We start from the raw sequence: 22,038 nt of genomic DNA, 5'->3' as shown, positions 1-22,038 counted from the left end.
TGCAGAACATCATACAATCAGCTTACAGGTTACTGGTATGAAAAACAAGAAATATGTACAGTAGAAGTTAAGACTTTGACAGGGGCCAGTTTGGAATTGCAGCCTCCTGAAGGTGAGTAGGGTTTTACACTCCTTTACTCCTTTAGGTAGGGCATTCCACATTTTTGTTGTATAGCATGAGAAAGAGTTCATTCCCTTGTTTGTGCCAAATCTGGGTTGAACATGATCAGTGGAGCTGCCTCTGGTGTTATGATTATGGACTTCATTTACGTTTCTGAAGTATTTTGACAGTTACATGGGTATCCCAATGTTGTGGTGTATCTTGTAGACCAGGCCCATTGCAAGTGGCTGTACTCTGTCCTCAACCATGAGCCATCCGACCCTAGCAAAAGGAGCAGGGGTTAGATGGGTTGTATGTTTGAGGCCAAGAAGTAGCCTTACCAGTTTGTTTTGGGATGAACTGTCAGATGAATTTACTGAACATACTTGCTGCTGCATCATTGTTTGCAACGGCACATAGTATACAATGCGGATGCGTAATATTCATTAAAGGAATACTGTGGCCTTGTCAACCACATTGCATCTCACCTGTCTCCCGGTCACTCAGAGACGGCCTGACCTTTACAACGGGGTCAATGACACCATTTAAGAGGGGGGTGGGGGTGATTGTGACACCAAGAGCCCCTTTATGTCATAGTTCTTTGGCAAGGGTGGTGGGAACGCTCAGGTCAGGGGGTCATTTCCTATTATAACACCTTTTGGGGTTTTTGTAACAGATCATAGGGAAAGTGCTACAGAAGTTCTAAAGAATTTCCAGAAATTCAACTCAACACAACATTTAAGTAGTGTACAGATAATAGACAAAATGGCTATGCTCACTCTTATTTTTATATAGTACAATTTTCTTCTTACAGCAATTATTTCCCATTCTCCTGATACAAGTACTTTAGTATATACTTTGTGAATTTTGTTTAATTATCCAGGTCTTTGAAAACATCTTTGGAGGCCTTTGCCTGACATTTTAAAGTCCAAATCTTAACTCAAATAGATGTCACCCTAGGCTGCTATAAAGATTTCCATAGATTTCCATTTCCATAGTAAATCCAAAGCAGTTTCTTAGTCAATAATTTGCATTTGGAGACTACATCACATTTGAAATGACATTTGAATTGTATTGAAACATATAGTGAATAACACATTTATAACAAATAACCACAAAATCATCCAAGTATTGGAAGAGATACAGTTTATGTATAGTATTGCAATTCATTATTCTAACATAACGACATACATACGTATCTATTACCGTTCCTTTGTACCCTCGGTGACCCACGGGAGTGGATCATCTATACCTCTCTCTCACCTGTTCTCTCTTTTAGGCTAAATGCTGGTGCCCTTTGACCTTTCTCCTCTACACGGGACTGGACTCCCTACAACAGCTGTGTCAACCTCAGCTCTGGCAACTGGCATGCCCACCGAAGGACAGCTAGTGCCATTAATGTCATACCATGTTATGAGTCAGCAACGCCCCACAAACTGTTCATGCACTGGCAAGCTCATCATTTTCACTTTTACTTCTTCTTGCCATGTTTCTGTATTGTTTTGTGTGATCCATCATTATAGTATGAAGGATTTCATGCTATGTACTGTAGGCGTAATAGGTCCACTAAGTATTTGTTGTTATAACATAATATCCCTTTAGTGATCTGTTATTGCTATTTCTTTTGGACTCAATAAATCCTAGCAAATACAATTGAAACACTTAAAGGCATTTGTCACAACCTTTTGACAACCTTAAAAGCTTCTTTACAAATGCCATAATTCATCCATTGTAGGTCATTGTAAGTCCAGCTCGCCAATCATCATCCTAATTGTTTTGCCTTAGAAACTCTGTGTCAACAAATCAAAGACCAATCTGAAACACACTTTAATTAGTGGGAACATTGTGGTAAAATTATGAATGTAGTAATGTACACATTTTGAAACTGGGAAGGAAGTGAGGAGACAGCAAAATCCTGAGTATCAACCTAACACTGTCAAAACGTGTCAAAATGGACCAGTGTGGTGTCAGTTCATCACCTCCCAAGAGGATTTTCTTCCAAACAACAGGGGTTAGGCCGTTAGGTTGTTCCATCCTGTGTGTAATAAAGCAGTACTAGTACTGTAGGACGTGGAGTGGAAGACCTGGTCTGGAGTCAGCTGAAAGTATATTTATACCATGGAAATCCATGCTATACGCTGTTGGGGGAACTGGTCTGGGGCTAACCTAACTTCTACATGCTGTCCCGAGGGAAATTATATCCTCACGCCAAGAAAGTGTGTTGTGACCTCCCCAAAAGCAGTGGGTCATTGGCATGGGGGCAAAAGGGGTTTGACAGAGGAGGAACAAAGTCATTAGCAAACGGGGGCCCCAGTATGTGAACACATGATAAAAATAACCTCACTGACCCAATTTGGAGCTAACACGCCACTCAAACAGCAATCTCCTTTCCTGTCGTCTTCCCATACTTTCGGCTTAATTGTTCTTTAGAATGACTCTGGATTGTTAGCATGAAGTTTGCTGATGGGTTTTGTGGAATAAACTTGTGATCAAAATCTACTCAAGGAGTGATTTGCAAGAGATCTGTTGGCTCTCAGAGGATGGAGAACAAGAGGATAAAAGATGTGAGGATCGACTATAGGATGAAATAGAAAGAGAAGATTATACGATAGGTGTCTTGACTCAAACAATGAATCCTTCTTTTTGATCAGACATCATTATGGGCAGTTTGTCAGCCTACCAGACATGCCGATTAAGTGACAGTGTCCAGCTGTCACTCTAAGAGGAACAGTAGGATTATCGTTTATGTCTCAGCCATTGTGTCCGGTGTGAATCTCTAAGAATTTAATCTGTGACAAAAGACATTTGATATTCCTAGTGCCCAGATATATCTGGCAAGGCCGTGCCACATAGCTGACATTAGTGGAAATGTTGCATTTGTGATACACCCCCGGCTCTTAGCCACGGGAAATATTGAACAACTGTTTGAATTTACATCGACATCCTGCAGAGGAGAAAAACGGGAGGCTACAAAGATGCGATGGGTGCTATTTGTGGATGGTGAGTGCCTCAAAAATAGCGAGAGCGTTGGGTTTCAATATAAGCCCCCCTCTCTGAGCCGTAGCTTTCTGTGAATGAGGCCCTGGTTCCTAACACACTCAACCCCGGGGCTGATTTTAGAACACAGGTGTTGACCTTAGTGGAGCGGCTTGTGCTTGCAGCAGAGGAAAATGAATCCCTGAGCTCGGCCCGTTTGCCTGTATAGGCCTACAGCTGGAGCTGCTGGTCCTCATGAGTAATCACAATGTTCAAATACAAGGTAGGCCTACCTACGTCAAAACAGTCATAGGGGACACACAGAGCTGATGATAAATAAATAAAATACATCAAATTAAATGTACTTACAGTACTTACCAATGAAGATGGAAATCAAAGTCAAGTGCAAAAAGAAAGTACTTCCTGGCCACATAATTATTAAAATAATCACACTAAACTACACTTTTGAGGAAATCATATAGTAGATGAGACGCTCTCTCATCATAGTAATAGTAGATTCATTTTAAATAACCAACAAGTATTATCCTCTATCAGTGGTTCTCCACATGGGGTCCGGGGACACCTCATGGGTCCATGAGGAGGTTCCAAGGGGACCCCAGCTAAATTATTGTTAGTTTATCTTCACTATTATTACACGTGAAAGTAAATACAATGAAGGATGGCTATTTCGGTCAGAGTTTCACTGTTATTTCTATACCTAGAGTTCAGCCATATTGAACCAAATCATGCCTAACAATAGAGCTGTTCGGACAAATGGGGGTTCATGGTCCAATGCATTTAAAACTGGAGGTCCTTGGACTTAAAAAGGTGTAGAATCACTGCTCTATGTTCACAAGCTGTTATTTACATTTACGCATTGATTTCCCTCTCCCTACAAAACAAGCTCATACATTTATACATTTAGTACTGTGAGTATACTGAGAGTATATTGGATCATGATAATCACTTTTGCTTTAGTTTGATTGATTGATTGATTGATTGATTGATTGATTGAAAACTCTATTAGACAAAAATGTAAACAGCACAGACGTACATAACACTTGGGCTAAAAGGATGACACAAAGAAAGTCCTGGGGACTTGTTTCCATCGTGGTCCTAGTGCTGATGAGTATGTGGCCGATGGAGAATTTATTTATTGTTTTTATATGATTGTTATATGAATAAAAAATGTTACCCACATAGCATCTCCAGGCTCCTCACGTCATATAGTCAATGCTTTACATTTGCACTCTAAATGTGCCTAAAAACTCAAAGAATAGTAAAATTCACTGACTCCATTGTTTTGGAACGTCACTGCAAATAAATAACTGTTGAAAAAAATATCAATTTGCCATTTTATCTATTCACTGTATGAATACTATGGCTACATGGAACTGACTTTGCTGAATTTAAACTTATTCATGCAGTAGGCCTTTTCATTAAAAATGTAAGTATCAGTCAGCTCTCAAATAATGTGCTTTTGGCAACCCTGAACAACAATGTTCTCCATCTATATCTTCATCTACAAGATGTGTGAAAGCCAACCAAGTACAGCAATCAAAATGAGATGAAACTCAACCTTGCCTTCAGCTGTGACCCGTGGACTGCTGTAACTGCTGTTCTGACTGCCCCCAAACCAATAAAACAAGCCCATAGTGCAGTTGTTTCCTTGTACCATTAGCTCTCTGTTCCTATCTTTCTCCCTCTATTTTTTTTCTTTTTCCAAAAAGGAACCATTGACATTCAGTGTAAAAGAGAGAGAGAAGGGGTGGGTGGGGGTGGGTGGGCTGAGCAGAGAAACGGCAGGGGTGTAGGGTGTCTCGAGCCCAGTGTGAACAGCTGAGAGGTGTGATTTCACAGGCTGGCTCCCCCCTGTCAGGGTCCTGATTGGGCCGGACAGGAGGTGCAGGAGAGGCCCGGGCTTCTAAAGGACACCAACAGGTGGGAGGCCGCTTTGGAGGGGGGCATGCCCGGTGCCATAGAAAAGGCCGGCCTGCAAGGCCTGTTCTGGGCACAAGTCACCGGGCCAGATATGGAGGAGGATGGTTCACCACAGTGGAAAGGGAGAGAGGAGAGGAGAAGCACAGGGTGAAGTAGAGGAATGGTTCTCAGCACAGTGGAAGGGTAGTTTAAGGAGGTTGTCATGGAGAGTTTGCAGGTCATTGCATCAGTGATGAAGTGTGAGGTTGGTGTGTTAGTTTTGTCTGTATTTGACTCAGTCTACCGAACAACCTTCGGTACTGGACTATTTGGACTAGATGTAATATGGTTTTAATTTGTGAACATAGGTGATTCATGTTTTCAAATAGATAAGTTGGTGCTTACAATTATGATCCAGAATTTTCAGTAGCTTATGTAGAAATTAACTCTTATATTTACATTTTGTGTATTTCTATACTGCTTTCTTGTGGTAAATTCCCTTGATTTACAGTTGTGTGTGAGAAAGATCAGGTGTCAAACCAGTTGTTAGTTTGCGCATCTTTGTTTTATGATGGCCACAACACAGTTTGGCAGGACGTGAGGGAGCATGACACCTTGTCTTCAGTTGAGGGGAAGCTTAGGTGTTATTCAGGAAAGCGCACACCATTATGTCGGTTCCTTGAGGGGTCTCACTGATGAGGCATCACAATCTGCCTTTGATCTGCATGAGAATGAAGATCAAAGACAGATTGTTGTAAGGTTCAGTTGAAACACCATTAATTGGGTTTGTTTTTCAGCTGAGTTCATTAGAAGGAGGCCATTAAATACACTGTGGCTGTGTAGGAGAGATTGTAGCGAGTCTCTGTAGCTGACTGAAGCCTGATTTATACTCCATCGCATGACACCGTCATATGATGGAGTATAAATGAATCATGAGCGGCCCGCATCCTAACCTCAACTAGTGCGTGCAAGGAAACTTCAATCTACTGACCAGCCACAAGAGGAGATCCATGGATCCAAACCAGACTGCATTCAGTAAAGGTAGGTACAATATTTTACAGCATCATTATTTAAACAAATCACTATTTAAAATTATAGGTTATGTGCTTTTTCCTCATACAATTGCTTACTCATAAAACCACATTGGGTATTTATATCCTGTTGTTGGGTTAAATATGACTTGGCATGGCACATTGCAATGTTTTGGAAATGACATGGATCGCGACCTTTATCTACCATTACTCAGTGTGTGCCTCGCCCTTTAGAATTATTTGGACACATGGGAGACTGAAGTGACCATGAGAGACAGTTGGTCAGCCATCATGCTGGTATTATCTATCAAGCTGCGTGCTGAGAGCTACTGCTCTGGTAATTAGGGAAAATGAGGTAACAATATCAAGATGGATTAACAATCTTTGTAAGATGCCTACTCATGAAGTAAAACAATGCTATTGGTAGCATATGAGGCCGCTATTTGATAACAAAATTAACACACAACATTGTTTTGACCAAAAGAAACAACAAAAAAAACAAGTCACACTATCAGGTTAAAACTTAACAACATTTTATATTGAGTTTATGAGACAGACCTTGAGAGCCCACTATAACATTTGTCTATAGCCCCATCCCAACCTCTCTCTCTGTCACAGTTAACCATTGTTAAGCCGGTTGTTCCCGCTACTCTGTGGCTATGAAAGGGTGCTTTGTGTCCCAGCACAGCAGCAGTGAATCCAGTTGTTGCTCCTTGTGAAGACATGCTTCCTTATATCCCCATATGAATACGCCAGTTATGGAATGTAAGGAAGTGTGTGGTTTCAAGGGGACTTAAGCACCACACTGCAAGGACTGGTTTCTTTCTATATGCAAATTCTTACATTTGAAGGGCAAGTATTGGGCTGAATAATAGAACTTCATCCAGAAATCTAAACCTATTGTGTCAGTGTGTATTCTGTGTATTCTGTGTATGTGTATGTGTATGTGTGTGTGCGTGTGCGTGTGCGTGTGCGTGTGCGTGTGCGTGTGCGCGTGCGCGTGCGCGCGTGTGTGTGTGTGTGTGTGTGTGTGTGTGTGTGTGTGTGTGTGTGTGTGTGTGTGTGTGTGTGTGTGTGTGTGTGTGTGTGTATGTATGTGTGCGTGCGTGTGTGTGTGTGTGTGTGTGCGCGCGCTCGTGCGTGTGTGTGTGTGTGTGTATGTGTGTGTGTGTGTGTGTGTGTGTGTAAGTAAATGTGTGTGTGGCCCCTCTACTAGGACAACAGGTGAGAACCCTGCTCATCTCATGCTCTCCTTCACCCCAGGCACGTGGACTAGTTACTCCCAGGGCCACTGATAGGGTCCCAGGGACCCCCTGGAAAATTCCTACCCTGCCCCAACTGCTGACAGTCAAGGGGATTGACAGAGCACAGCTGTCACCCATTATAGCAGTGAGAGGGCTTTCAGAAAGGGGGGGGGGGATGGAGAGGGAGAGAGGGAATCAGAGAGCGAGAGCAGGGATGTGGAGCTGTCATTGGGAGTAAATGTTACAATAGCTGCATGGGTTGAGTTGGGGAGAAAATTGAGAGAGATGACGATGCAATGTTAGTGTTCCAAGATCTGTGTTTTGTTTGGTAATATAATGACACTTGTCTCTTGTGTTTAATTACTAAGGAACAGTCTGGTATCACCATTATGTCAGATGTTCAGCGTTTCACTTTGCTGAACTTTCACTTTGCTGAATTTTGTTTTTCGTCCTCTTTCTTTTGATAGGTAAGGCTGAACAAGACGTGATGTCATGACAGCGGCAGGATAACGGCGCCACCATCCAACATCTCTCCATCCTCTATTTCTTCTCCCTCCCTTTCCTCTCTCACTCACTCTTACACTATTCCCTCACTCTTTCTTCCATCTTTTCTTCTTCTACCGCCCCTGCAACCTCGACTCTTCCGCTTCTGTCTGTCGCTCTCCCTCTTGCCGCTGAAGCAACACGTCTTGCTGTGGCTGGTCAAACGGAACCAAGTCAGGTGTTTCTGTGAGGTTTGGTCCCCTTCAACCAGCTACTGCGTCGTGAATTCAGTCAGCAGACATCAGCAGGAGTGAAAGACAGCGTGATGTCGTACTTTGATGCTGCATGTATCCACAATAATGGTTATTATAGTTTTGCATTTGTCATGAGAGTTTATTTATTTCGTTTTGAGTTTTTGTTTTCAATTTTAGTTTAGTTTTGAATTGTTTTTAAAGTGGTATGCTACTAGTTTGTCTAGTCTTAGTCTTCGTCATTTCGTTAGTTTTAGTTAACTATAATAACCCTGATGATAACAATGTCTTTGCTCTTTGAGGTATACATTCTGTTTGATTTTGTGTAGCCTTTTCTTTCATTATTTGTCATATGGCATTGTGTGTTTTAAAAGCAAATAAAGTATTGAGGTAAACAGTGTTTATTTTGTGTTTCTCTGTTTCTTTGTTGATTAGCTACATAATAATGTGGTTCTCTCTTGTATATATACTGTAGATCAGGGTTTGACAAGCCCATTTTAGAGTGAGTACTGGAAGAACAAAGTAGAAGCAAAACAACCACAACTCAGTCCTTAAACACTATATTTTCCGGGTGCACGGCTCAACAAAACTCATTGTAAAAGACAAAGAACTGCCAGCACTCCCAAGTCCTTCTAGTACTTTTAGTTTGAATATTAAATATTAAAAAAAGGCACGGGCAGTGTCTGCCCATGACTTTTTTATATGAATTCAAAGTACCACCATTTTTTGATTGATTGAATATTTTATTAGGCAAAAAATGTAAACATCACAATTATAATACTTTGTCTAAAAGGTCCGTCCAAAAAAGTCCTTGCAGTCTTGTTTCCATTGGGGCCCTTGGTATTCAATTCAAAGACATATGAAGTAGCAACCAAACAGTTCAATAACAAGGACTTGGGAGTGCTGGCAATTCTTTGTCTTTTACAGGAAAATCATCACACTGAACATTTGGCCAACATACATCCATTTTGTTCCAATTAGACAAGTGTGTGTTGCTAGTCGGCTAGCTAGACAGCCACAGGTCTAAGCACATATTTGTTTTCTTACATTCAGAAGATTCAAAACATTTTCACAAATATATTTAACACTTAAGCCGTATTTTGTATTTTGCAATGGTGTCGCTCGGTGAAAATAGCCAATCTACAATAATAATTTCTTATTATATTAATAATGTTTTGCCTAAAATGACCTGCCCAAAATATGGATTGTTAAAGTGGTTAAGACTTTCACATTGACAACAGTTTTGATAAAACCCTTACGCGATGCACTGATCACAAAAGAGAAGATGTAACGTCTATTCAGTCAGTATAACTCATTGCCTTATTTAGTAATATCTAAACATCATTCGTAGGCTGAAGGTCATTGGGGTCATATTGAGTCTCAGTCTGTCAACCACAAGTCCAGACAAGCATTCAGCACCAGGGATAGCGCCAGTAGCAAGTCATCCACAACAAAGGCCGTGAGGAGTAACTGCTCTTAAGGGATAATAATTCAAATCATTTGAATTGTGAAAGGTTTCATCATACATAAAATCAGAGCAGAGTATGGTCAGTTTAATAATCCCAATTTAGACTCAAAGAGATGGTAAGAAAATGAGTTTGAAAATTAGTTTGCTCTCTTGTTTTGATCTCCTTCCCACTTGCCCCCCACCCTCTTCTTCCCCCCCCCCCTCTTTCTATGGAAACTAACGTTGCGATGGGAACGATGTACAAAAAAGAATTTCACCCACTTTTTTACCTTGTAAACCTGTGATGTGACAATAAAACTGATTCTGATTCTGATTCTGTTCTCCATGTGATGAACAAAAAGACAATAAACAATACATTAAAATTGGACAAGCCGAAGAAGAATCAAGAAATGAATTAAGATGAAGAAAAGAAAATAAGGAAAGGAAAATACCTCAAATTATTAACCAATTCAATTACATGATAAAATCCCAATTCTGACAATGAAAAGGGGCCACTACTCTTTCCCACAAGGGGGCGCTGTGACATTTCCCTAGTACTAGATTCTGTCAGCTCTCTCACGAGTGAGTGAGGGAAGTGAGTGAAGTCAGCGTTGCCAGGTCGGCTTATTTTAAGCGACTTTGGGCTTGTTGTCCTGTAAAGTTGCTTGTAAATATTGGTAATTGCGGGTTGCGGGTTTTTGGGCTTGTTTCTAAAGTCATAAAGTGTCAGTTGCTTATTTGGTCTTGCTGTTTTAAGCCAGTGGTTCTCCAACATTTTCATTTCAAGGACGCCCAAATAAATTATGTATTTGTCCCCTAACCATCTGAAAATGTTTAGTGTTAAAATATTTCAAATTTGTCCCTTTCCCCCCCATTTTTGTTGTTGAAAATAGAAGATCCACAAGCTCACAACGCTTGTAGATAGGCTACTTTCAAATAGCCGATGCATGTAGCCGGTTTAAAGTGCTCATGTGGTCACTTCTTTTGGGATTGTTTTCGTAGCCCTGGTTGCTTGTTTCTCTCACGACATTTGGCAACACTAGTGAGGCAGCAGCAGCGTAAACATGGCTGACAGTGGAGGCACAGGTGAGTTTATTACTAGAGAACAACAACCTAATGACGGCACGGTTTACATGTATTTGCGTTTGCTTAAGGACGCATGTAGCAGCAACACGTCCACTACTAACAGCTTGTGCTTCTGGGATACTTTACATTGCTAGTAGGGAGTACGGGCAGTACAGCTAATGTTAGCATCGCATGTAACGGTTAAACCACCAGTGTGAGCCTTCATGTTTTTGAATAGCATTGCATCATCCGTTCACCTATCCACAGACAGTGGTGGTGAAAAGTACTCAAATGTTTTGTAGAAATACTCTGTTAGAAGTAAAAGTCCGGAATTCAAAATTTGCTTGAGTAAAAGTGCAAAAGTATTGGCATCAAAATGTACTTAAAGTACCAAAAGTAAAAGTACTGATTATGCAGAATGTCTCATTTCAAGTTTTCAATTGTATAAAAATCTTTTGAAAATGGCAGATCTACAAGCTCACGTCGCGACGCATTGTGAGCTTGTAGATCTGCTATTTTCAAATGGCCTAAATTAATATAGGGCTGAAGTGGGTAATGCATGTTTTGTAATAATCATCTTCAAAAATAAAAATGTACATAGTAATTAGTAACTAAAGTTTTCAAATAATTACTAGTGGAGTAAAAGTATAATATTTGCTTCTGAGATGTATTGGACTAAAAGTACTGAAAATTGGAAATTGTCTCAAAATTGTACTTAGTACAGTACTTGAGTAAATGTACCTAGTTACTTTACACCACTGGGTTGTTGCCCTAATGAGTAACTGTGGGCATTAGGATTAGGAAGTCATGTTATTGCCGAAACAGCATTTGTGTCTCTTGGAAGCTGGATAACTGTCATTCACAGCTGCTTGGCCTGTGAAACACTCCCATACCATTTTAGCCACGGTAATAACTGATACGTGCAAGTAAAATAGCTGTTGTAATCACACAAAATGACAAATGGCACCTATTACCTTACTGTGTTCCAGATGGACCTGAAAATAAAGACATTGACAACGTAAAGGTTAGTATGACTCCTTGGTGTATTGTTTGCACAAATAAAGACTACATTTCACCCTGATGTGTGTGATTTGTTTATGAAATGCAGAGAAGCGAATAAACATAAAAAAAACAACATAAAACTGTCCTTTTCTTTTCCGGTTCCCCCCGACAGAGCGAAGGAAAGGATTTGACCAAAGAGGAGAAGCAACGGCTGAGGAAAGAGAAAAAACACCAAAAGAAAAGCAAAGAGAAAAAGGATGACACGGCTCCGACGGAAAGTGAGAAAGAAAAGAAGCCTGTCGCTGCATCACCACCAGCTTCTCAGCCGGCCGTACAGGCCCCATCACAGAAAGGTTGACCTCTTTTTAATTTTTTCCTAGCCATCATTTGAACTCTCACCTTTCTGTAAATGAACTACATCAGTGTGTGGTTCTCTTAAGTGGGGTCCGGGGACTCCCAGTGGTCCTTGAGGGGGTTCCAGGGGGTCCCCCAAGCTAAATTTGGTAATATAGCATCAAAATAAGTTTAACCACTATTTTACCACGAAAAATGTCAAAATATCTTCTCTTATGCTCTCGTGGGGCTCTATGGCCAAATACATTTGGGGCTCCTTGACATCAAAATGTTTGAGAACAACATCATCTAACCCAGGGGTCTTCAACGTTTTCAGACCAAGGACCCCTTAGCTGAGAGAGAGATGAAGCAGGGACCCCCTCTATATTGTATAAAATTGTGTTTCTGATAAACCTTTGCTGCTCTTTTTTCCCTCTACACACCTATAACTCTTTGCCAAAAATAGCCGATCTACCAGCTCACAACGCCTCGCAGCGCGAGGCGTTGTGAGCTTGTAGATCTGCTATTTTTGCCTAAAGTTCTCCTCAGAAAAGGGATGCTAGGGTTCAAGGTTCAAGGCTAGGTGTAAAATAAAAAAAATCATATCACACAAAGATTTGGCGGACCCCCTGTAGTAACTCTGAGGACCCCCTAGGGGTCCCGGACCCCCTGTAGTAACTCTGAGGACCCCCTAGGGGTCCTGGACCCCCTGTTGAAGACCCCTGATCTAACCATTCAACCTTTTTTGTGTGTTTTCCCTCCACTAGCTCCTTCAGCGGGGCCTGCACCTGCATCAGTTCACGTGCCAGCTTCAGAGGGTCCCGCCCCAGCTGACAAGCCTGCTAAGAGTAAAGCAGAGCTGAAGTCTGAGAGGAGGGCTCGGCAAGACGCCGAGAGGGCCTCCAAACAGAGCAAGACGGGTCCACAGGCCCCCACAGGCAAATCCAAGGCACCGCCCAATGAGCAGACAGGTACCGTAATGTCCATGAGACATCAGACAGTGTGGGACATTAGACAATCAGTGACCGAGAGAGTCAAAGGGATATTGGAAAGTGAGATATTAGACCGTTAGTGACACAGATTAGACTACTAGGGGTGTCAAACTCATTTTAGGTCATGGGCCTGATTGGGCTTCAGGCATGCTGTGCCTTTGTTGTCTCCGCCAGATCATGTGATCAAGACGGATCTGTCCAATTTTTTATATTCCATCCTGATTGGCTTCCAAAGTGTGCAGGAGTGGCCCGTTTTGAACAAAATGCCTCAAATCATCAACGCAGTGTCCGATTGTCGTGAAACATTGCTGGCCTACTATAAGCTACCTGCCCTGACGGAGTCCTGTGCTCCTCGGAGCAAATTCTTCTAGTTATTTTTCAATCTTCTCTAATGTGTCTCAGTCTCCGCTATAATAACTTCAGAATTTTTCTCTTAATGAATTTAGATTATTATGAAGAAGCTTGCCTAGCAAGCATTACTTTTATGATCGGTATTAACATACATAGGGTACATCAAGAAAGTTTAAATGCGAAATTAACATACGATGCTATTTGGCTGTTTTGGTAGCCACACCCTTTCCTTTAATATACTATTTGAAATCGAACATTTGCTGACACAAACATAAAACTAACAAAATGAATGTAAATGTACGCTACACAATTGCACCTAATGTTTTATGAAGATAAAGTAGAGTGGAGTATAAGTTTGCAGACTGTGCTCCGCTCCCAATCCTTTACATCAGGTGCACGTTTAAAACAAAATAGACCACCAGCACTCACTTTTTTTTCCACACAGTGAACTCTCTTTGAAACTATTCTGAAGCTCACTTTTCAGGAGTGATTGTTATTTTTCCCTTGAGCGACACTCACAGACACAGAAGGAGGAGAAATGAACTGGGTCACTCTGGGACAGACTGGGGGGTTGAGTGGAGTGGCGCACAGTCGGTCTCTTGTTTTCTTAAGTAGCCACAACAAAGCTGCCTGCTAGTCAGTGGTAGTGAGAGACGGCAGCAAGAGAACGACCAGAGATCAGTTGTCATACAGATACATAAAAAGTCTAATGATTAGACAGTCTATATGGGATATTACACAGTCAATGAGATATTAGACTGCCTAACTATGGGATATTACACAGTCAATGAGTCATTAGACTGCCTAACTATGGGATATTAGACAGTCAATGAGATATTAGACTGCCTAACTATGGGATATTAGACATCAGACTTTTTATGTATGAGATATTAGACATGAATTAGTCTGTGGGACTTCCTCCACTGGAGAACTTTGAACGTTAGACCTATTATCTGCAAAATGTATATTTCACTGTTCTTGTTTCTCTAATATATGCAGAAATAAATACTTTACATTGAATATTAATCATTTCTATGTATTTTTAGGTTTTCATTCGATTTTTTCATTTGACAACCTTAATTCCCTTGGGGTTTGGATAAGCAGGGTTCTACTTTAACTATTATTTATTTGCAGTGGTAAAGAGGCTGCCAGAGCATGTTCAAGTGGACAACCCGGATGTTTTAAAGAAGCTTGCCAAGAAGTTGGAAAGGCAACAGGTCAGCTGCTTTATTATTTGTGTGTTTGTGTTTTACCCCTTGAACAACTGCTTTACCTGGTTGAATGTGACTAATTATTAAATAAGTAGGTTTAATTTGCTGAAGGACGTTTCATCATTTAGTGCAGTCCCAGAGTTTAAAGGGAAACTTATTTTAAATCCCATTGTCGTGATGCGGGGAGATCAATAATAGACTATAGTGTGTGTGGTAAAAATGTCTTCTGTTTATTTCTCTGCAAAATGTTGAGCGTATGGAATGTATGCCCAATGACATGAAACGACCCGTTTCGCGACATCAACATTTTACATTTTCTTTGAATAATAGCCACCTCATTCCTCACTGCATGTCACTGTGCCAAACATTTCTTTCAGACACCAGGGCAAAGCGCTGCTAAAGAGGTATCGGGCATCATGTTGTGGCCCCTTAAAAGTGTGCCTTATTGTTTGGTTTTGGTTACTGTTGTTGTGTTTTCTCATGATCACTTCTCTGTCATTGCCTGAAACATGAAGGCGGGTATTATCGAGGAGTTGAACATGTTTAAGTATGAGTTGTGTCTCCTGTTTGTATGCTCTGTGCTAACGGACAGCACAGGGCTGTTTGCTGTGAAGGGTTTTGTTTGAATTCTACACTATTAATGTATATTACGGAAATATTTGCTACGGTTGTTTTACTTGAAGATGCTTAAGGGTGTTATTGTGACTTGCAATTGGACACAAACGTAGGGGCCTCTTGGGTATACATATCCAGATAAACCTTATCAAAAGTCAAAATACTGCATTGGTTCACCAATGACTTATACTTTCCATGATGTGACATCTACTGTCTGTCTGGGTTTTATAAATATTGAACCAAACTATTAACAAGAGCTTGTAACAAAATTATAACTACATTGGATCCATTGGAACACATATTCTTTCTTAATTTCCTGAAAAGTAACGGTTTTGGGCATATGATATGTTTCCACCTGAAAGTGACGATTTGCTGAGCTCATACTCAACAACTCTTTTTGGGCTTTGATGACTAGCATAGCCCGTTGGTAACATTGGTGTATGATGTTACTCATTTCAGATCCCATTACGATCAGACTACGGCTACAAAGTCAGCCTATTTTCTCACCTCCACCAGTACAGTCGCAAAGCGCCTCTCACACAGCAACTCAGGTAACCTGCCTTCATTTATATTGCATACAATCTATAGCAGTGGTTCTCAAAACTTTTTAATTTCAAGGACAACCATAACTCTGAGAGTGTACAAATGAAATCATTTGTACACTCTCAGAGTTACAGACCTGTAAGTGGTAATTTGGAACCCCCTCAAGGAACCCTGAGGGTCCTTGGACCCCACTTTGAGAACCACTGCTATAGTATAGAATTACAATATTTGTTTGGAGACTTGCAATGTAAGGGTTCTGCAAAATAAAATGCCTTATATGTTTGCCTTTTAACCGGTGATTAGTAGTTTGTAGTAGTTTATTAGTTCAAGTAGTAAATCAAATATACGTGAAAATCAAACCCATATCTTTTAACCTCTGTCTCTGACTTGTCATGCATTGCTTTGGTCTGTGGCAGCATTCCCTCCACAGTGATTCATCCTGCCATTGTGAGGCTGGGTCTGCAGTATTCCCAGGGGATTGTAGCAGGGTCGAATGCTCGCTCTGTAGCCTTGCTGAACGCCTTCAAACAGGTAGTGTTATGCAAAAATAGCAGATCTACATGATTACAACGCGTTGCATCACGAGATTGGATATTTTTGCCACACGACACCATTGTACAATGAAGTATAATTCAGGCTTTACATATCCATTCATTTTCCGTGGTGGGTGTTTTTATCCATGCTTTGGTTTCCTCTCTGTCTTCTATCCTCATTGAAGTGTCGGATGCAAATATGTGCCAACATTAAAAAACATTATTCCTTTATTATCCATCTCACAGGCAAGCAAACGTGGGGAAGTTACAAAAGGATTATGCATAATAGAATGCTACGCATGTCTCCAGTTATTGTGTGTTGTCTCCAAAATGTATCAAGGGGTTAATGTATTGACTTGAACCGGCGTGCACTGCTTTTCAGTGCAGACTCTGACGTAAATGAGCTATAACTGCTTCTGTGTCTCTCCAGGTCATAAGGGACTACACTACTCCTCCTAATGAGGAGCTGTCTCGAGATCTTGTTAACAAGCTGAAACCCTACATCAGGTACAAAAATGTGTTAACATACATATAATTCAATGCAGTGGTTCTCAAACCTTTTAATTTCAACGACCCCCTATAACTCTTGAGAGTGTACAAATGGAACAAAATGGACAGAGCGACCAACGAGCGGGTCTGGCCTCCAGAACACAAGTGTTCCGTGGCCGTATGAAATACATTTTGTGTGTCAGACGTCGTTCTTTTGTTCGGGGAGCCCTCCCGAAAAGAACCAACTTTGGTTGTTATGGTGTAGTATGCAGGTACCTTTAGGGTCCATTTGGTTCCATTTGTACACTTTCATAGTTACAGGCCTGTAACGGTCTATTTGGAATAGAGTATCTTTTGATCTTTAATCTTAATTATTTGATATTCCTGCAGTTTTTTGAATCAATGTCGCCCCCTGTCAGCCAGCATGGGTAATGCAATCAAGTACATCAAAAAAGAGATCTCCAATATTCCTAGTAATTGCAAAGAAGAAGAGGTAATCTGTTCTCAGTTGTAATGTAGCTATTCTGTCACATAATCTCACACCTCATAGACATCACATCACTAACACATTGAATCGCTAATGCATCATGTTATTAAGGCTTGACTTAATGCTCTTGACTTTTCTGTATGGGCTTCCATTGTGTTTCATCTCAACTTCTCTCACTCCGTTTTAGGCTAAGAGCAAACTGCAGACATGTATAGACTGCTACATTAATGAGAAGATAATTCTTGCAGCTAAAGCTATCTCCAAGTACGCCATCGAAAAGATCAGCAATGGAGACGTTATCCTAGTGTATGGATGGTAAGAAAACATTTCTGAAAATATGCCTGTGTGTTTGGTTATTAAGCCTACATAACTTTACTGAGCAGCACCGTCTTCTCTTGTTACCTTTCCCATTGTGTGCATTTCTTAAAGCAGTGGTTCAAACATTTTAGCTCGAGACCCAGAAGAGATATTTGATGTGTCCCTGGGACCCAAACTAGTGAAAATGGCCGATCTACAAGCTCACAACGTGAAGATGCCAATATCGTTGACTGACTTGTTGTATATGTCACAGGACGATTGAATAACCAGGACGATTGAAGACAGAGCGCTCGTTTTTAGGCACAGGGCTTCGGGGCGAGGCGGGGCTTTGATGCGACGCGGACCTGTCTGTTGTTGTTCCCCCCCACGTAGCAACCAGGAAGCTACGCTCGGGGAACGCTGAACACGCGTTCACACGCACGTGATAATAGTTATTGTCCATGACGGAGGCGCGCCGACTCAGCAGAGCTTGAGGCCGAGGAGGCGCGCCCTCGCGCCTCCAGGCGCGAGTGCCCGCGCTGACCGGCCGATGCTCTGATAGTCGACACAGCGCCGTCCGAGTTGTAAACCGATAGGGACAGAATAGTTCTTTTCATGGATCACTGTGTGTGTGTGTGTGTGTGTGTGTGTGTGTGTGTGTGTGTGTGTGTGTGTGTGTGTCTCAGGGAGAAACTAAAACAATGCATGTGTGCGTGCGTGCGCATGCGTGTGTGCGTGCACACACACACACACACACACACACACACACACACACACACACACACACACACACACACACACACACACACACACACACACACACACACACACACACACACACACACACACACACCCTCCCTCTAGTCTGGCTTGCATTGCCCTCTAGCGTTGGTTTTACAGAATTGCCTGAAAACAAGCGCTCCTTCTTCAATCGTCCTGGTTATTCAATCGTCCTGTAACATATATACTCAACATTACTGCTGAAGGCCTGGGCCGTAGCGTGTCCAGGCACCTTAGGCTGCAATGCCTATCACCCTCCCATCTCTCTCCCCATTTTCCTGTCAGCCTACTTTTCCTATCCCTCTAAATAAAAGGCATAAAAAGACCCCCCCAAAAAAGAAAACATTACTGCTGATTATTTGCCAAAGCATACCATGGTTTGTTTGATTTTCTAGGAAGCCTTTGGATTTCATTCATTTCAGTGCAGTATAAAAATCTACTTGAGATGGTGACCCAATATGCTAAATATCATTGTGTGCTTATTTGTTGGTCAAACTTCTATTTGATTTGATTTCAAAATTCTAGCTGAAAATACTCCCTGGAGAAATGATTGATGTACGAAGGAAATTCAAACATCTAAGCCTCCTGGACAACATTGCTGTTTAGCCAACATTTACTCACTTAAACTTAAAGAGGAATTAATGAAGTTGGTCGGAGTGGCTTATTGTCGGTATCAGTCAAGCAACTGCGGTGTCTTATCAGATAGATAGGGGTCTATCCCCTTTACAAAGTGCTTAGACACTTCGGGGATGGATTACTGAGATGGAATGCCGTAACTACTGTACCATCAGGTCCCAGTACTTACCACACGTGTTAGTTACCCAAGCCGTGCTACTCACACGGCGAGTTGGTGGTGCCAGTGGCACTGTAGAGGCAGGGTCGCCTGCCCAACGAAGATCTCGCCTCCCCTAAAAAACCCAAATAACCCGAAAAGCGGGCTTAATGTCCTCAAAGTCACGCATCCAACAAGCTTTGAACTGAGCAGATTGGACCTTCTGTTCCAGAGATGGTGGCCAAAACATCTTGAAAACGGACACTTTCGCCAGTTTTCGATCGCAGATTTTCGATTGAGTTGAAATTTTTATATTGGGGGTAATGGAGGGGGGTAATCTTGCCTGCCCTAAATGTAAATCCTGGGGACGCCACTGGGTGGTGCTCAGGATCGAACCCAGAACCTTGTGATTCACATTAACTGAGGTTTTACAGTGTACAGCAGTGGTGGAAAAAGTACTCAAATGTTTTACTTAGGTAATAGTATCCATACTACAATGTAGAAGTACTCTGTTACAGATAAAAGTCCGGAATTTCAAATGTACAAAAGTAAAAGTACTAAAATGTTTGAAAATAGCAGATCTACAAGCTCACAACAGATCGCAGATGCGACGCGTTGTGAGCTTGTAGATCGTCTATTTTCAAATAGCCGAGGTATAAAATGAGGCTAAAGTGGTTAATGTATGTTATATAATGTAATAATTTATATCTACAAAGTAACTAGTAACTAAAGTTTTCAAATAATTGTAGTGGAGTAAAAGTACAATATTTGCCTCTGAGATATAGTGGAGTAGAAGTTAAAGTATAGGCAATTGGAAATACTCTAGTAAAGTAAAAGTACCTCAGTACCTCCAAATTGTACATAAGTACAGTACTTGAGTATATGTACTTAGTCACTTTACCGCACTGGTGTACAGTGTTTACAGTGTACACACCTGGCTTCACTATCGCACACTATTTTTCCTTTACGCTTTCCTCCCTAACCCCTATTCTCCCTCACTCTCTCCTGCCATAACCATCATTTCCTCTCCTCAGCTCATCACTGGTAAACCACATCTTGTGCGAGGCCTTTGACAAGAGCAGGAAGTTCCGTGTGATCGTGGTGGACAGCAGACCCCGGCTGGAGGGCAGGGAGGCCCTGAGGCGCCTGGTCAAGAGGGGCATCAGCTGCACCTACGTCCTCATTTCAGCTGTCTCCTATATCCTACCAGAGGTGGGATGTCTGGACATAATCTCTAATTCAGCGGTTCCCAAACCTTTTCAGCGCTACAGGGTTTTGTGTTATATTGTATATAGGCAGAATCTTCTTTGTTTGCATTCTTCATTTATGTTCTAAAAGAGTGACTTTGAGAGCTGCTTCACCGTGCAATTTTGAAATATCAATTTCTAATCAACGGAGGAAATATTGAAATATCTAACCAACAGATTCTTTTCCCTTTTCTGGAAATGTTTTGAATTTACTTTTGAAGAATTCTGAAAATGTTTGTGAGGGAAATGTAGTAAAAGTTAAAGCGGGATATTTACTCACAACAACCCATAAAAATGGGTCAAAACCCTATGCTCTAATTTATGCACTGCAAAATCCTCAGTGTTTGTTAAATTCTGAGTGTGTACAAATAGAACCATTTGTACATAGAACTAAATGAACACTGGGGATTTTTCTGTGTATATGATGTATATCTTATGTCTTGGCAGTTGAAATATGATATTAATACAAGCAGAGTTTTGTAACTTTAGTGGACTGAACTGGGCTTTAACATAGTCTTACTTAATAAGGATTAGCTTTGACTTTGTCATTTTTGGTACTGGAGATTTCATACATTATCACATTCCAGGGCTGTGATAAATTATTATTCATAGTTTACTTGTGCTTTTGTTTTTGTATTGAGTGATAACGTGTTACTTTGACACTTCACAGGTGTCAAAGGTGTTCCTTGGTGCCCATGCCTTGCTGGCCAACGGCTACGTGATGTCTCGAGTGGGGACATCACAGATAGCTCTGGTGGCCAGGGCCTTTAATGTGCCTGTGCTGGTTTGTTGCGAGACCTATAAGTTCTGCGAGAGGGTACAGACAGATTCCTTCGTGTCCAATGAACTAGGTATGGAAATGACACTCTTAATGACACTTCCCTTGACCAATTATTATTCCATGTAGTGAAACCACAGGCATCTGTGTAGTTAAATGTTTTAATGGTTTGGTTCTTTGAAGTGCATTGATTTCAATGCATTGTGATGATTATATTGCACCATTAGACTTACATTATTGACCAGGTTATGCGGACCAACAATTTGTAATATTTTATGCTCCGTCGCGTATTGAAAGTAGCAGACCTACAAGCTCACAACGCGTCACATCTGCGACATGTTGCGAGCTTGTATTTCAGCTATTTTCAGCACGCGACATGAATTGGGCTTTGTCATGCCATGTCTCATCAGATGACCCCGATGACCTCATTGTGACCCGGAAGGGGAAGACCGAGTTGCAGCACTGGCAGGAAGTGCCCAACCTGGGCCTGCTCAACCTGGTCTATGACGTGACACCACCCGATTTCGTGGATCTGGTCATCACAGACCTGGGAATGATCCCCTGCACTTCTGTCCCTGTGGTACTGAGGGTCAAAAACGTGGACCAATGAATCCTCTCCGTTCCACCTACACTGTAACTTCCATAGTGGTTATTTAACTCTGAGAGAGTACAAATGTACCCTTATTTGTTTACATTTGTTCACTCTCAGTTAAATTAACAGGGTGCATTTTACACTGCAGACGGTCCGAACCATGAGGCAGACTCTCCGCACCTTGACGGAGTAGTCTGTGTGTGTGCGTAAATATGTGCACATGACACAAACTATCATGCTTTTGGCATGCAATAAATATCTATCTGAAATGGCATATGGTTTTTAAACAGAGTCAATGTGTATTTTGTGTTGGGGTTGCAGTTGAAAATGGTTTTAAGTTAACATGCATTTTTCTGTAGTTCTGTAAAAATGTAGTTGGAAAGAAATTCTGTCTCTACTGGAAAAGGCTAAATAATCTAATAAATAGGCCTTTGCAGGATTACAATATGCCTGACAATGCACTCTAAAGTCCAGCTAACTTCATTCCCTAAATACTTTT

The 22,038-nt window shown here is 41.4% G+C and overlaps 1 protein-coding gene and 1 long non-coding RNA gene across 2 annotated transcripts; both read left to right on the top strand.

Annotated features, from left to right (window-relative positions):
* Positions 1 to 5,152: 5,152 nt before the first annotated feature.
* LOC308103451 lies at positions 5,153 to 8,405 on the top strand. The gene is made up of 2 exons (XR_013934742.1): positions 5,153 to 6,037; positions 7,739 to 8,405. It is a non-coding gene; the product is annotated as an uncharacterized lncRNA (long non-coding RNA).
* A 2,095-nt stretch (positions 8,406 to 10,500) lies between these two features.
* Positions 10,501 to 21,895, top strand: eif2b4 (eukaryotic translation initiation factor 2B, subunit 4 delta). The gene is made up of 13 exons (XM_080452541.1): positions 10,501 to 10,538; positions 11,507 to 11,541; positions 11,692 to 11,872; positions 12,620 to 12,823; positions 14,330 to 14,412; positions 15,481 to 15,572; positions 15,981 to 16,095; positions 16,528 to 16,604; positions 16,977 to 17,079; positions 17,261 to 17,388; positions 19,957 to 20,134; positions 20,840 to 21,020; positions 21,358 to 21,895. Exons 1-13 carry the CDS (start codon positions 10,517 to 10,519, stop codon positions 21,555 to 21,557), a joined length of 1,599 nt encoding a protein of 532 aa, XP_080308667.1. The 5' UTR covers positions 10,501 to 10,516; the 3' UTR covers positions 21,558 to 21,895.
* The last annotated feature ends 143 nt before the right edge of the window (positions 21,896 to 22,038 follow it).

This window comes from Gymnoscopelus braueri (genome assembly GCF_963280865.1).
Source record: "Gymnoscopelus braueri genome assembly, chromosome: 16".
Lineage (NCBI taxonomy): Eukaryota > Metazoa > Chordata > Actinopteri > Myctophiformes > Myctophidae > Gymnoscopelus > Gymnoscopelus braueri.
This window is presented reverse-complemented; position numbering and strand designations above follow the sequence as displayed.

Excerpts from the sequence above, each read along its gene's own strand:
- eif2b4 (XM_080452541.1), top strand. The coding sequence starts at position 10,517 with ATGGCTGACAGTGGAGGCACAG. Across the intron at positions 16,605-16,976 it reads AAGCTGAAACCCTACATCAG|TTTTTTGAATCAATGTCGCC; the intron begins GTACAAAAATGT and ends ATATTCCTGCAG. Across the intron at positions 17,389-19,956 it reads GTTATCCTAGTGTATGGATG|CTCATCACTGGTAAACCACA; the intron begins GTAAGAAAACAT and ends TCCTCTCCTCAG.